Below are 15,441 nucleotides of genomic sequence, written 5' to 3'. Positions count from 1 at the left end.
CCTCACTGCCAGGGCTTCCTGGGACACTTTAATAGAGCAGAACCAGGATCATAATTATGTTAAAAGTAACATCTGTACTTTCAAAAGTTAAAATGTTGGTTTTAACTTCAATTGGTCTGACTCTGTTAACATGTTTGCCGATGTGTTTATTTTTTATTTCTGTGTGGTTTTTTTGCAGTCTTTTCCCCCACTATGGCAGACAAACATAGATTTCCTCTTTGTGAAATTTCTCCTAGCAAATTGGCAAAAAATAAATAAATAATAAAAACACAGAAAAAAAGCAATAACATGGCATTCTTCTCTTTATTACAAATTGAATACAAGATTCTACATAAACCCTAAATAGTATACTGTCAAAATAATCACAGTACAAAAACCATTGTGTAAACCAAAAGTCTTTCACATCACACAGTCAGATATAAATATAGGCATTAAGTGTACATTATCATACCCCCTAACTAACATGTGCAGTAACTATGCCTCCTTATTAATGTTAAAGTTATTTTCCAGTTTTTGCAATAATTGCTACACACTTCATAAATTGTAAATAAATAAACCTACAGGTTGGATGTCTACATTGTAGTAGGGCTTTCAGCATTAACAAATCACGATTATTAAGATCTGAAATAAGTGCATCCATTTATTTAATGGCGATTTATTGCATGCTATTTTGTCCTTTCAGGTACACCACTGGATAAGCCTCCGCTGTGTCTCCCTGTAGTCATAGAGATGGAAAAAGCAGACACTGCTGCATCTTTGAATGACTCATTTAACTAAAAAGAAAACCCCATAAAGCTCAGCTGATCAGTCAAAAGTAGTATCCACCTTGTGAAATCATACACATACATTTTTACTGTTACCTTTAGTTATTTTCATTTAGTTTTGGATCTGCCGGAAGTCCCATTTTCCGTTAATATTGTAACCTTCGATTAGATTTAGATTAAATTAGAGTGGGGTCAAGTGGTCCTTCACAGACAAAAATGTGAAAAATGATGCCATTTTCTGCATTTTGAAACATTTATAATCAAAGGCAGAATGGTTATTATTTCTTGATCAGTCTGAAAGTCTGTGGAAACCTCAGTTAAATCATTCCATAGGCCTTCTTTACATTATTTTAATCTTTTTTTATATATATACGAAAAAATAAGGAAAATACCATCCAATTTTAAAAATCTGAAGGAGCAAAACCTGTTTGAATGGGCATGACGCCTATCTGTGCACGTTTATACGGTTTATACCACGACTACAAGGTTTTGACCTTGACATACTTCCTTCATTTCCAATCATCCCTGGTTGAAGGACGCGGAATGGGGCGGGGTCAGATATGGGCGTTCACCTACATATTAGGTCATGATTTTAACATTCACAGTCTATGGTCATGACACAAACAGTACCACCTGCTAGATAATCTCGAGACGCAGTCTACAAATATGACCCTATTCTTTATGCTAAAGAGGGGGTGGAGCTAACTATGTAGACTATCTGGGGCTATCCAATGAGAACAGTGGCGGGGACCACTCCATTTATCCGTCTCCGCCCCCTAGTCCCCGATCCGCCTCTCCGGTCGACGACCAGGGTGTCACTGATTCCGATTGGTCACTTTTGCCGGGTGCTCTCACTGCGTCACTTCCTTGTTGAATGCCGGATATAAGCTACCAGCGCGGCATTTTCAAAGTTTTGTTAGAGTAACTGTATCCCACTGTAATAGCAATTATCTGTATATATATATATTAATTTAATTTAATTTAACAAGTTTTTGTTAGCCTTTATTTTAAGTAGAAATGGACTGTATGGATTCTCCAAGAGTATTTCCAAACTCCCCAAGGAAAGCCCGGGGACAGATTCAGGTTCGTAACTGGTTCATGTAAAAGTTAATGTCTTTATTTAAAACAAAGGCTCAGCAGAAAACGAGCAACATAGCTTAGGTAAAGGTGGTCTAACACATGATTTGCTCTCTTTTACGTGTGTTTTAATAAAGTGCTTTACGTTAAATTCAGGACTTTAAATGTTGCTGTCATCTAACAGCCCCCTCCATTGTTGTTCGCAGGTCATCTTTGGGCCGATGTTTTCGGGCAAAAGGTGAGTTATTTTCTGCACAGACATTTAACCACAGCAGCTCTCCGTGCAGTGTGGATTCATAAAATGTTTGAAGTTATGTTGGAATAACATTGTAGTCACACTTTGCGCCAAGATATGAACCTCCCGCCAAATCGGCTGCATTGTTTACTGTGCACAGCTGTGACCATACAGTCCAATTAATAACACAAGTTCTGCTCCGCAGGGTGCTTTCTATAATAACACGTTTTATTACCACTTCACACTGCTGTTGCACCTTTACTAAAACATATCGCATAGCGTTAATCACTTCCTGTTTGTGTTGTAGTATACTGTCTTAAAAAAGGCGGAAGAGCCACTGTCGTATAACTCAAATGTTGATGGTTTTTATGTGTCACTTCACTCATGTTATTTATTGTTATTCACCTTGCAGCACTGAATTAATGAGAAGAGTGCGTCGTTTCCAGATAGCCCAGTACAACTGCTTGGTGATCAAATATGCCAAGGATACACGTTATTCTGATGTAGGCATGGCAACACATGACAAGTAAGTTTTTTTTGATTATCTTTTTATTCACATATATACTTGTCTTTGTTTTCAGGGGTGAAGAATAAGGTCTATAGAACACTAAAAGCTTTGTGATCTTGCTCATTCATTCAGCTTTGATTTCTGTAGAGCAGAGTTTGAGTTCCTACAACAAATGAAGAAAGGTGGATGCATGGTGGGCTGAAGTAGTTTCTTGCAGATATGCCACAAATGGAAAATTAAGATGGCAGAGAGGGGGGGGATTGTGAGGCTCGTGTGGATACACCGAAAGGAAATCTCTATGTACACCAGTTAGTCTTTTGTCAAAACATGACTTTAAAATCTGAAATGAATGAAGTAGGAAAAAGCATTCATTAATTTTGAAGTGGGGAAGTAGAGAGAAATAATGTTTGCATACTTGATGCATGATGTCTGAACAGATGATGACCTCTAGTGGCGGGTATCCTGGGTACATTTTTTTGGGGGGGTAAACTTAATGTATCAGAAACTTGTTTTAAAGTAAAGAAACATTTCACGGCTGTTCGACTAGGGCAAAAAAAACCTGATGACGATCATTTTGATAGATATTGAGATCTCTATCATTACACATGATAACTCCATCCATTTCACAACCCAGCAAGCTTTCAACACATTTTGTTTTAATAGTCAATTGAGTTTATTCTCTCTCTTTTCTGTCCCTCTTTTAGAAACACAATGGCAGCTGTACCAGCCAACTGTCTGGCAGATGTGCGTCCTCTGGCATTGAAAGCATGTGTTATTGGAATTGATGAAGGACAGTTTGTAAGTATCATTTATACTTTCCAACTTGTGTGTTGACTTCATGCTTACCTTACATAGAGACCCGGTTTTCTAGTGAAAGGTGTTAATTCAGCAGTACTAATGCCACACTAACTACTTCTTTGTATCACTGGTGTTCTTGTAGTTTCCAGACACGGTGGACTTTTGTGAGGAGATGGCTAATTTAGGGAAGACGGTCATCGTAGCTGCTTTGGATGGAACCTTCCAGAGACAGGTGAGCGTCTGCGTTAGTCATTTTGAGCAGTATGTTTTTGGAAGTGTCACAGTGACATGTGCACACCACAAACACTGAGTGCATACGGCTGGAGTAGATGGAGCACCACTGTGTCTTTAAACGAAAACAAAATGTGCAAGAGAAGAAACACATTATTCAGGAAAAGACTGAACAATCTGCACGAGTTGCAAAATAACAAAAAGAACAATGTGCTCATTATTCCACACAGACAGAATGTGTCTGTTTGTCCTTGTAATTGAATTTATCTCCATCTATTCAGTGGTACTTACTGCTGTTTTTTTTTTGCTGTCTTGTGCATTCTTGTAGCCGTTTGGAAACATCCTGAACCTGGTTCCTCTGGCCGAGAGTATAGTGAAGCTGCACGCTGTCTGCATGCAGTGTTACAAAGAAGCTGCCTACACCAAGAGGATAGGAGCTGAGAAGGAGGTGAGAAAAGCCCCCCCCCCCCCCAAGTAAAGTCTCCATAATTAACCCTGAAGTGCTTCAACACACGTTTTCATGGGTCATGTTAGTCAAATGATTTAACTTTCTTAATACTGAAGGAAGCTCTTGTTGCTCCAACATTAAACTACAAGAAAGTGTAACACTAAAGAGCATCAAATATAAGTGAAAATAAAGACAAAGTAAAACAAGTGGATAAAATTGAAATTCAAAGAAACCACGCCTAGGATAAATCGAGGTATAACAATTTACGGTAAGTAACAGAGAAAGCCATGTACACTAATGGGATTAATGAGTGGTATTGAAAGTTCAGACACAGACCCAGGCTCTGTTTGTGGAAGCTCCACATAGTGACCACACCATGATGCATGTGTACATTGTAGATAGCTTGAATTGTATTAAAGTAAATGTAATATAATCAACCATAACTTAAGTTCTAAATACTCAAACATCTTTTTCTTTAATTAAAAAATAGATAGATATGCTATCTCTCTTTTTTTTTCATAAGCCAGAGATGAATGGTTGTATTCACATCATGAAGGTAGAGGCCATTTTTTTTAAACGGCAACAAGAAAAACAAGTTATGTCAACACACTCAATGCCACACAAATAACGTTCATTCAATCACAGCGTTTCCACCAGCGGGTTTTTTCAGATGATCTTTTCTTGTTGCTGTTTTTATAATAAATCATTTCTAAGATTATAATTTAGAAACTGTTTCTGATTTTACTTGGCAGATTGTTACAACTGGTTGACTTCTTTTTGATTGATTTGGATTTAATCTTTATTTTGAACATGTATTTTTTTTCTTTTCTTTCCGAGACAAAAAACAAACCAACCCCCAAGATTTGTGCATAAGACAACTGTTGATTCTAATTACATGTTTGAAAAGGCGTGGAGAGAAGTGTGAATTCATCTAATCCCATCCCCTCTCCATTAATCTTTAGGTAATAATTTAGCACAGGCTTCCTTTCTTAATCTTAATAACTCCTTCTCCATTTCCCAGGTGGAGGTGATCGGTGGAGCTGACAAGTATCAGGCGGTGTGTAGAAAGTGTTATGGAGGACTGATGTGCGACAAAGAGAACTGCGCCCCCCTCAGGGACGAAACTCCAAATAACGTCCATTCAACTAAACTGGTCGACTCCGGGTGTCCCAGGAAGCTTTTCTCCTCTCTCCATCTCTGAGCACTAAAATGAGACTGTTTACAGACGCTAAAGCGAGAGCACCACAGATCAGAACATGGTTTTGTTTGTGTATAATTGGTACTCTCATTGTTTAGTGTTTTTATTGTATAGGACATGGCACCTGATTACACTGAGAACGACTGTGCCAATTTATCACTCATTGTCATACTTTTTAACAAAAAAAACTGTTTATTAATGTTTTTAAATTATTATTATTGAGATGTAATGTGTTATTTACGTGTAAACTTTGACAGTATGGTTATAGGGCAGGACTAATTGTACACATTTCATGTTGATGTTTTTTGTACTGGTGCACTTACTGTGAGAGATGTAATACTATGCCCTCACATACTATACCAGACAGAAATAACCCGCTCAAAGCCTGGCAGGCTCCAAGGATGTGCAGAGAGCTGGGAAACTGGCATGATAAAGTATATCCTCCATACTACATTAAACCTGTATTACCTGAGTATGTTGATTTAATAAGAACCTTGATACAAGTGGACATCCAGTGCATGATTTTATTCTACAACAAAGGGACTCATAAATTGCTGATTTGCTTGTGACAAAAGCAAAAGGGCACAAAGCAATGTCAAAACTCAATGTTCAATAAAAAGACTTAAAAAAAATGAAGCTGACCAAAGTCTGAACAGTGTTTGTGCCCATTTTTATGAAACATCTGTAGGCATAAGAAATCATAAATGTGATTTTACACAAATCCGGCAGTCTCAACTAAAACACAAGGGCCTAAGTGAAATATAATTAAAAGAAAATGCAAAAACTATCACTAAATGTGCAGACATACTTTAGAAAATCAGCAGTTGAGTCATTCAAGTTGCTTACAAGCTGCAGTTTTATAAACTGGGGCATAAAATGATCCTGAATCTTCAATAAAGGGCAGATTTCACTCATTTTTGCAAAAATCGTTAAGGCACAGAAGCAAGGACAGCTGTGATACACAGGTGTTTCACCTCGACATAAATTCAGGATCTAATCATGGCACATTTTGTTTACTTCCCTCCCTGAATAACTCAAGTATAATTTTCCTCTACAAAAAAATCAACATCAGGTATTTTAATTACAAATTGGCTTCAATAATTTCCTTTTCAAATGAAATAATAAAACAAAAAAGTCCCTCCAAATGTCTTCAATGTGAAACCATAACAGTGTCATGTTATATAAATAAGACCACATTCAAAGTCTGGTCTTTCATTCGCAGATCTAAACTCAGCTAACACTCCAATACGTTTTTTTTAAACATCCAGGACTATTTAAAGACTACGTTGTTAAGTTGTAAAACTGACAGATGTGTTATCGTCAAGCACAATGCAACAAAGTAAACCAGAAGTCTTTGTAAAGACGGTTGTTTAAATCTCACCGTAGCAGGTTAATCTGTCTTCTGTAAAAACAACCGAGGAGCAGTCTGCCTTCAGCAGTTCAGATTACAGTGCATGTAAACAGGAGATAAACATCCGTGTCACAAGAACTTGAGTCCTCAAGGCCCAGCAGGAAGTGTGAGGTTGCACTGTTGGAGAGTGCAGTCTTGCTAGTGGTTAATAAGTTACTCTTAGCCCAGACATGGTGGATAAACCTGTTCAATAAGTGCTAAGTTATCTACATGCCCCTCCTTCCTCTCTTTTGCAGTCAGCTACGAGTTTAAAGACCAACACTGACTGAAATACCTCCACTACAGGTCAGCATATTTCATTCATTTTTACAACGGAAATGATGAGAGTTACATTTCTTCAAAGATAAAGAAATGGAGGGCTTTTGTGTTTTCTCATGTCATAGATCAGAAGCACATTAAGTATCGAGTGGTCCTAAGAAAGCTTGCAGAGATGGCACGAGTCATTTCACTGTGGCACTTGTAAGCTAAACTTGTTGAATTTTTAAAAAATGTACTAATTGCACTTAACAATTTGGCTTTATAGTGTTTCTTTCCACACTGTATCCTCAATTGTTAATAGGTCCTCAGATTAAATGCACTAGAGGGGAAGAATCCACCAAACCAAATAAGAAGAGAAAATCAGGCACATACAACCATTGTGATGGTAGCTTTGCATCGCGAGATCTATGTACAAATGCACATTCCCAGGTATCCCAAGGAGAGTACAGAGGAACACGTGAAGTGTTCGCTTCTTCCACTCTGATTGGAGCGTTCTCAGACTAATGTGACCTTTAAACTCCTGGGTACATTCCAACTACCTCCCCCGTTCAGGATGAGCTCATTTGAGGTAAAAGTTGCATCTTTGCACAAAGGTCTAAAGTCAGATTACCTAATCATCAGAAGCTAATCTTAACAGTCAGCCTGATGTCTCAGGATCTGATCAGACCTTTTAACCAGTGTGTCCCTCATCTCTGACTTGCAGGTGCACTGCTCAGGTTCTCAGTTTGATTTAACACATTTTAGAAAGTGTGTTAAATCAAATGTAAAACCACATCAATATGATATGAATATAGTCTGTGCAGTGCAACTACAATCAGTCCACCAACGATGACCTGGAACACCTCCTCGCTCATGTGACCTTCCTTTGTCTCAGTAGTTTGGCGGCTGGTAGCCGATGTCTCCCTGTGGCTGGGGCTGTGGGGTGAAGGGAGGCTGTGGGTGCATGTCGGGCACACTGCCTGGATAACCTGTGTATGTGGTGGGGGTGTATGTGGTGGGGTTGTAGGTGGTGGGGGTGTAGGAGGTGGGGGCGTAGGTTGGAGGGTAGGGGGTATGGAGATCTGGTGTTGGCTCTGTGTACGTCGGGATTGTGACTTCATTCACGCCTCGGCGGAAACGGCCCAGTGCGAAGTAGGTCAGGATTCCCTGCACGATGACAGAAAAAAAATAACTTGACAATGCAGCTTTCTAAACAACTTTTACTTCATACCAGTATATGAAACAAAAAAGCCTTATATAGAGAGACTTTACACTCTGTCAGTTCCTCAAATCATGTGAAAAGCTCCGCCAATGTATTAGTGCAAAAACCTGCAGTTCCTTTAGTGTCCACTTGAGGCTCACTCCAAAAGCCCTGAGAGTCCCATTAACGCCCATTTTTCAGCAGAAATAAACATGTCAACAGTCTGGCTTGAAAATCCAATTTGGTATCAATAATATCTTGTATTAATTGGTACACACTGTACATTTTTTTAGAACTCATCCTTTTTGATTATGTAGTATAGTCTCTGTTTGCACAGAGGCTTAAGGCCCGCCACCGCTCCATGTCTTTGCCTTTTGCTACATTGATTGTTGAGACAGCATTTCCAATATGGCAACTTTCAGCAAAAGGCCTTCTTCAGTGCTAAAGAAGGCCATGTGCAGATAAACATACTTTGAAGGACATTTAGTGTGCTGACTTTTTCGTCTCTCCAACCGCAATTGTTTGCCTTCAAAAGTCCACTCTCCAAAACAAGGAGTGACGTCACAGAGACTTCGTCCATGTTTTATACACTAAGCCTTAAGGTAAACTCTGCACAATCATCATTTTGTACATATGAACTAATGCCAGGCAGTGTTTCAAAACAATCAATGGACATTGTAGGAAAGCTGGCTTACAAATTTCCAACAGAGTGGTCCAATCTCATGTCTGTGTATTCATAATGAAGTTGCAGTTAGCTTAGCTTAAGAACTGAAAACTAAAGGGAAACAGCAAGCCTGACTCTGTCCAAATATCACAAAAGTCTGAAAACCAGAACCTGTAAAGCTAATTTATTCACATTTTTAATTTGTTTTCTGTAGAAAAGGTAAAGAAACAACAACTTACGGAGTAGAGGAAGCTAATTTACCTGTTCAAGAAAATGCCCCTCCCACAATTGGCATCACATACAAATCAAATGGTGATAGTTTTTAAATCAACTCTCTGCAGTAGCATCATTTCTTAAAGACATAAAGCAATGGTACCTTCATTCTTGATCTATCAAGCTCTTGGTAGAAAAGCGATGAAATGTATATATCCCCTTAAAATCACCAGTAAATAAAGAGGCTAAAGTCAGAGCTGTGGTTTTAAAACAGAGGACGGTTTTCCTGCTCACCCATGTTGCGATGGAGAAGAAAGAGAAGGCCACTGTAGCACGTGCAGCATCCACTGGTACTCCTCCGATTTCATGAGTTTTACCCCACTGACTGGCCAACAGGCAGAAACACACAAACCACAGGAAGGTCCACGCCCCTAGAAAACATACAGAGACACAGATGTACAAACACACAGGCCGATATAAAAGACTGTTTCCACTGCGGGAAAAGTTATCAAAAGTGCTCAGCTGAACCCCTGATATGCAAAGTAAACTCCTGTGGAAAAAATAAACAAAAGAACAAAAACATGGTCTATAGAATTAAAAGAGGCTGAGACCTCTTGCCATCTGCTCAAATGACCACAGGCTGTTTTTCAAACTACAACTCCATTGTTTCATGGAAGAATGGCTTACTGTGAACTGTGTCATGTACAGCTGATGAATGTTTAATTTCATCTAAATGTGACGTTGCACTCCCCTCCTCCACCCTGCTGCTCACTCTTCAGCGGTGAATAGTGCATGTTGTGTTACGTCGGGAAAACAGGCAGAGGTTTGTCCCCCATTGAGACAATACTGTGAGGCTTTGTGTATGAAACTAAAACTGAAAGGAAAAGACTGAGAGAGACAACACAACGCACTCTTATAAACTTCTCCTGCCAGCCCCCTAGAAAAGTATCCATACAGAGTCTTAGTGAGTTTATGTGTGAACGCAGCAGGAAATGTTCATGAAAATGTCACGATTCGCGAGCAAGTTGACGCTTGTGTAATGCCATCAGTGCGCTTCATACTCTGTTCTGCTGGCCAGTTTGTTTTCCACTGTTTGTTGGTACTTTGAATATGTCAAATTACATGTGAGGCTGCATGGTGGCGTAGTGAGTAAGACAGCCGCAAAGCAGCTCAAATCTTGGTTGAGGCAGAACTGGAGTGATTTGAGTTTCTTCCATTGGTGTTGATTTTCAATGTAAGCTGGGATCGGTTCCAGCCCCCGACGACCCCGAATGGGAAAAGCGGTATAGATAATGGATTTAATTACATGTGGCACTTACATTAATGCAAAAAAGCATCAGCGTAGGGGACTCTGTCAATTGGTCTGGCCTGTCTTACTTCCTGAGACCCCCCCTCTTGTTTTACTCATAAAGGTTTCAGGGATAGTGTAGAGGCAATTCTTCTTGTGTGTCATATAAAAATTGTCACTTGTGTCATAGGAGCCAACCTGTTCGTTCCTGATGCGTGTCCACTTTAATATACTCACAGATGCGCCGTTTTACTTGATTTCTTATTTTATTCGTAAACAGTTTCAACTTGTTTCCAGAACAGATCCAAAATGAATATATCAAAACATTTGCTGCGTGGCTCCTATACCTCCACCACAGTCCACAAACAAAGACGATCACATTTTTTCTCACCACCTGTGCATCGCACCCAAATTAATTAACTCGGCTCCACCCTTAACACAAAATACCTGCCAAAATAAGCCCAAGTAAATCCGTTATTCACCATAAACATTTCCATGTCAAATCAAGTACTTCTCATAAATTGATACTTTTTTCTAACAACACAAAATATATGCTCTATTAGCACAAACTTAAATCATACTTCTGAAACTAAAGTGACCATGATTAAAATGGCCTCTAAAGAAAGGCTGTCCTGACATTTTCCACAAATTGTCTAGAGTAGGCTGCATGTGTAGACGTGGAAGATGGTGTGGTAAAAAAAATGTTTAAAACAACACAGCGGGTTATGCAAAAGCTAAAGTATGAAAGACGCATTAAAAAAGGAATAGCCATTAATATAGAAATTCAATATGATAATTTACAATATCGGAGAAATGTGTAGTCCTTGTATGACATATGTGCTATGTATTTAAGATGTTGTGTTTGAAGGAATATAATGTAGATGTAGAAACATAAGATTATGCGTTGGGGTTGATATTTTTTCTGGTTAGATCAGCCTCTTCTCACAGAACCTTTATTGACTGCTCTGCTGTTCATTTTCACCTTTCACAAATACAAAAGGTTTGCGGTGCGTCCTGAGCATTTACCTAAACCTCCACTGTCTCTGCAAATGCCATTTATTTGCCACTCACCTGAGAATCCCAGGTCGGCCATGACAGCATACTTCCTCTCCTGTGCATTGCTCATATAAGGCACGTAAACATCCAACACCAGGAAGCCCACACACGCCAGGAAGGCGATCACCCCGATGCCAATAGCGTAGTGACACGCCGAGTCGTTCTGGTTGAAGATGCACTTTGCATTCGGATCGTGGGGAGAGTTGATGTATCCCTCTGTTGTGATGGAGGCGAACACCACCAAAGCAAATATCTGCAGAGATGCAGAGGAACACAGCCTTCAATCATTAGCAGACACACAAGGAGAGACTGTAACATGCTGTAGGCTTTTCAAGTTTACACATTAACTTCACCTTGCATAATTTACATCACAGCAACGTTCACGTTCACAAGTAATGGTAATCTTTTGAGATTGTTATCCTGCCTGGAAACTGAGACTTACAATTTATAGGCAGTCCACATTTAATAATTGACTGAAATTTAGTTCAGATCTGTAGTTTTGAAAAATGTCTCTCCAAGTGATTCAAAAAACAAAACAAAATCTGACATCTGTGCCCATATTAAAAAAAAAATCTGATAATACTCTCTGGGAGCTCCGATGGATCGGGTTCCTAGCTTAGGAGTGATTTTGGAACATTCTCAGCAACTCTGAGCCAGAAAGAGGCATGGTTGAGCACCTAGCTAGGCATGACACATTCTTTCAAAAGCTGTGATTGGTTGATACAAAAAGGAGTTGATAATGGACATGGACAGGGCCTAATCTCAGAAACTAAGACATTAAGTAATTATAAAAACTATTTTATGTAATCACAATCTTTGTTGAATCATCAGCCACTGTTTAAAAGTAGATATCCTACACACTGTTCGGTGTGGCTTTAGGTTATCTATATATTTTACTCTCATTTATTTTCCTTTGTGGTAATTTTAGTACTTAATCTAATTTATATCATTCACTTTCATTCAGTGTGATGAGAACATTTGTCTTTTCTCTCTGTCTTTCCGCCTTTTCTCCTCTGCTTGAGAAACTCTTAAAGGAGCAACATGTAACCGACACATAGCTTTTAAATGGTTACTGCAGTCTCAACTCAAATTCTGTCTCCCGCTTGCCCCCTCCTCCCTCGAGTCGATACGCAGGTTGCCATGTCACAGACACTGAAGCTTCAGTGTTTATCCAGCTCTGCAACGGTCTTGAATCCTTTCTGCGTTCTAACATCTCTCCATGTTTCAAAAGCATCTCCAGTATGTATCCTAGTTTTACCACATTTCTGGTTGTAGAGCTTATTAGAAAAATGCAGAGGCTTTTTAGGTCGGGTAGAATCAGTTATATCTGAACTAGTACACCTGCCCGCTTCCATCACTGCAACACCTTTTGCCGTTTGCCAAGGGGCGTCCAAAACGGCCGTGCGAGGGAGCCTTAAAACCACCTACCTTCGCTGATCAAAACAAATACAGACCATTCTGCACCAGAATCTAAACTTAGAAGGAGGACATACTGGCTGCCAAACCGCTTAATTGGCAAACATCTTCAGATTTGTTTTTTTATTGAAAGATAATACTAAATTCACCAGGTTCAAATGATGAGATGAAACATTTAAAGAAAGGCAAAAAAATGTGTATCCATTTCCACTGGTTAATAATGCATAAAACACAGTGACATCATCTCTTTTAGTATTGCTGACTCTCGAGATTCCCCTCACCTCCTGTGCTCGTCGTCATGTGTTTACAAAGTGAGCTGAATGCTGCCTGCTCCCTCTGACCGTCCCGTGCTCTGTTTCTGTCTGCTCTGGTTACCCACCTAACCATGTGACCCACTTCTGAGTACAGCTGCCTGCCATGTGACTCCAGAGATGCCACCAGCTCGCTAACAGCTCTCATTATGAGATCTGGGAGGAGGATAGAGAGCGACTGTTCAACCGGTGGGAGGGAGGACGAGGTGAGAGGGGGCAGAGAGAGAAACTGGCCACAAAAGTGGATGACAAGATGACACAAAAAGTCCCGGAAAGTAGCAGAAGACGGAGATATTAGGGAAGTGATTACAGGGGAGTTCCGAAACACAAGACACAAGTGTGACAGGAGGATTGTTGTTGCAACCAAAGATGGATGTTTCTGTGCATAAATGTAGAGAAAGTGTGTTGAGTGTCACATGTAACAAAAAAAAAGACCAATTAACTTCTAACAATCTCTTTGGGCTCTTTTCCCACTATTAAGCATAAACATACAGAAAATATTCCTTTTCAAGTCTTTATTTTGTCAGAAAAAGGATCAAGGAAAAAGTACAAACCTATCTCAACATCTTTCACAATTTCAGTGAGGAAAAAAGGTGATGTTATGAAACACCTTTAAAATCAAGAGCTTCTGGTTTGGCTACTGGTGAATGCCTTCCATGTTCCAGAAAAGGGTGATGCATTGTGGGACATGTAGGCAGAGGTTGCAGAGATAGAATAATCCTTTCTTGTTTCATAGGTTCTGACTCAGTAAGATTAAAATCACCTGATATAAATGCTTATCTAGCCAGCGCCTATTTGAGACTAGCTGCCCAAAGTGCGTGTGTGTGTGTGTGTGTGTGTGTGTGTGTGTGTGTGTGTGTGTGTGTGTGTGTGTGTGTGTGTGTGTGTGTGTGTGTGTGTGTGTGTGTTTGATAGGTAATCAGTGGAACATATTCACCAAGAATAAAAGCAAGGGTCCACAGGGGGAGGAGAGGTATCACCTTACCTGCCCACAATCGGCTGTTTACAAGTGACACACACACACACACACACACACACACACACACACACACACAGTTTCCTAAACACATCAGATAAACACTGAAAGGTTGAGCCAACCAAGGACACATGCTGTCCTCAGTGTTCATCTCCCTCATTGGATGTGCTACATTATACCGGGGAAGCTGGGTGTTTTCCCCCCCGCCGCTTACTTACACAGACTTTACACTTCATTAACCAAGTACATCAAAATCGAAAGTAATCCAACAAGAAGTCTGTTGGGAGAGGATTGCAGTCAGGTCCGGTTAAAGTCCCACTCCTCGAGTCCTACAGTTTTAATTCAACCAGGAGATGTTTGAGAAGTATTTCAAACCCCAAGCCTTTACTCTGCATGCTCACTGTAACTTTTCCAAATTATATTTGGTTGCATAACCAGTCTGGTTAGAATCACTTTGGACTTTTCTCTAACAAGTGTTGAACCTACAAAAACAAATCGGTGTGCCATAAGATTTGCCTAGCAACAGGTGAAGCTTGCAACAACTCCTGATGAGTTTCCCTGAAACATGTATTCATCACAGCAGACAAAAAATATTAAATTAAAATAAAATATGTGCAAAAAATATACTGCCGTTTGTACTATGTCTAAGAGATATTTATATTTTTACATCACCCTATTTAGAAGTCACATTGAAAATAGTTTACTGCTGTCTGATGAGCACACATTAAAACGACTATACTTTATGCTATGTTTAGTCGAGGACATAGATGTGAACGTGTGACACTTTTCTGTCTTTGTCCTCTGACAGTAGCGGTGTTGACCTGTGCTGTCGCCGAGCTGCTGTCACACACCAGCTGCCCCGCAGACACGCTGCTGTTCCTGTTGTTCCGTCCAGCACATGGAAAATCATTTATCGAGGCCAGGCGCACCTGCTCAGTGACACCACGTTGAATATTACGTCTGCCTCTTTGGACGATTCATAACTTTTTTTTTGAATACATAAACTCATACTTCACAATGCCTCCACTCACCCAGCTAAGAAACCGCACGATAGTTTGCGGTTGTCGGACAAACTTGTTGACGTCGAAGCCTCCTCCAGCGAGCGAAGCCCCGTACGCTGTAGCACCGCCCGTCTCCTCCATGTCTTCGCCCTTTAAGTGGATCCTCCGAGGAACTCTGTGTGGCTTTTCACAGACCTTACTGACTGGACAGACTCCCTGCTCAGTCAAACTTAACTCGGACTACGTCTTACCTCTCGGCAGTGCTGCTTCACTTGACGGAGAAGACGAGAGACACCCAGAGGGGCTGCGCGGGCGGCTGCGCGTCAGAGGGGGCGGAGCTGACGGTGAGCGGCCAAGAGAGTGATCATGTGTGACTGTTATCATTGACACCAAACATATTAGAGAGAA

General features: G+C 40.2%; 2 protein-coding genes across 2 annotated transcripts; one reads left to right on the top strand and one right to left on the bottom strand.

The window, feature by feature from the left end:
* The first annotated feature begins 1,635 nt into the window (after positions 1–1,635).
* Positions 1,636–5,895, top strand: tk1 (thymidine kinase 1, soluble). Its single transcript, XM_020656783.3, has 7 exons — positions 1,636–1,847; positions 2,048–2,079; positions 2,489–2,602; positions 3,289–3,382; positions 3,525–3,614; positions 3,942–4,061; positions 5,083–5,895. The coding sequence occupies exons 1-7, from the start codon at positions 1,782–1,784 to the stop codon at positions 5,260–5,262; spliced, it is 696 nt and encodes a 231-aa protein (XP_020512439.1). The 5' UTR covers positions 1,636–1,781; the 3' UTR covers positions 5,263–5,895.
* On the bottom strand, positions 5,770–15,329 carry syngr2b (synaptogyrin 2b). The gene is made up of 4 exons (XM_020656782.3): positions 15,064–15,329; positions 11,345–11,582; positions 9,280–9,416; positions 5,770–8,074 (listed from the first exon to the last, which is right to left on the bottom strand). The coding sequence occupies exons 1-4, from the start codon at positions 15,172–15,174 to the stop codon at positions 7,799–7,801; spliced, it is 762 nt and encodes a 253-aa protein (XP_020512438.1). The 5' UTR covers positions 15,175–15,329; the 3' UTR covers positions 5,770–7,798.
* Between the last annotated feature and the right edge of the window lie 112 nt (positions 15,330–15,441).

The sequence above is a fragment of the Labrus bergylta genome, chromosome 1 (genome assembly GCF_963930695.1).
Source record: "Labrus bergylta chromosome 1, fLabBer1.1, whole genome shotgun sequence".
In the NCBI taxonomy this organism is placed as follows: Eukaryota; Metazoa; Chordata; class Actinopteri; order Labriformes; family Labridae; genus Labrus; species Labrus bergylta.
Note: the sequence above shows the minus strand (reverse complement) of the source record. Positions and strands in the feature narration are given on the sequence as shown.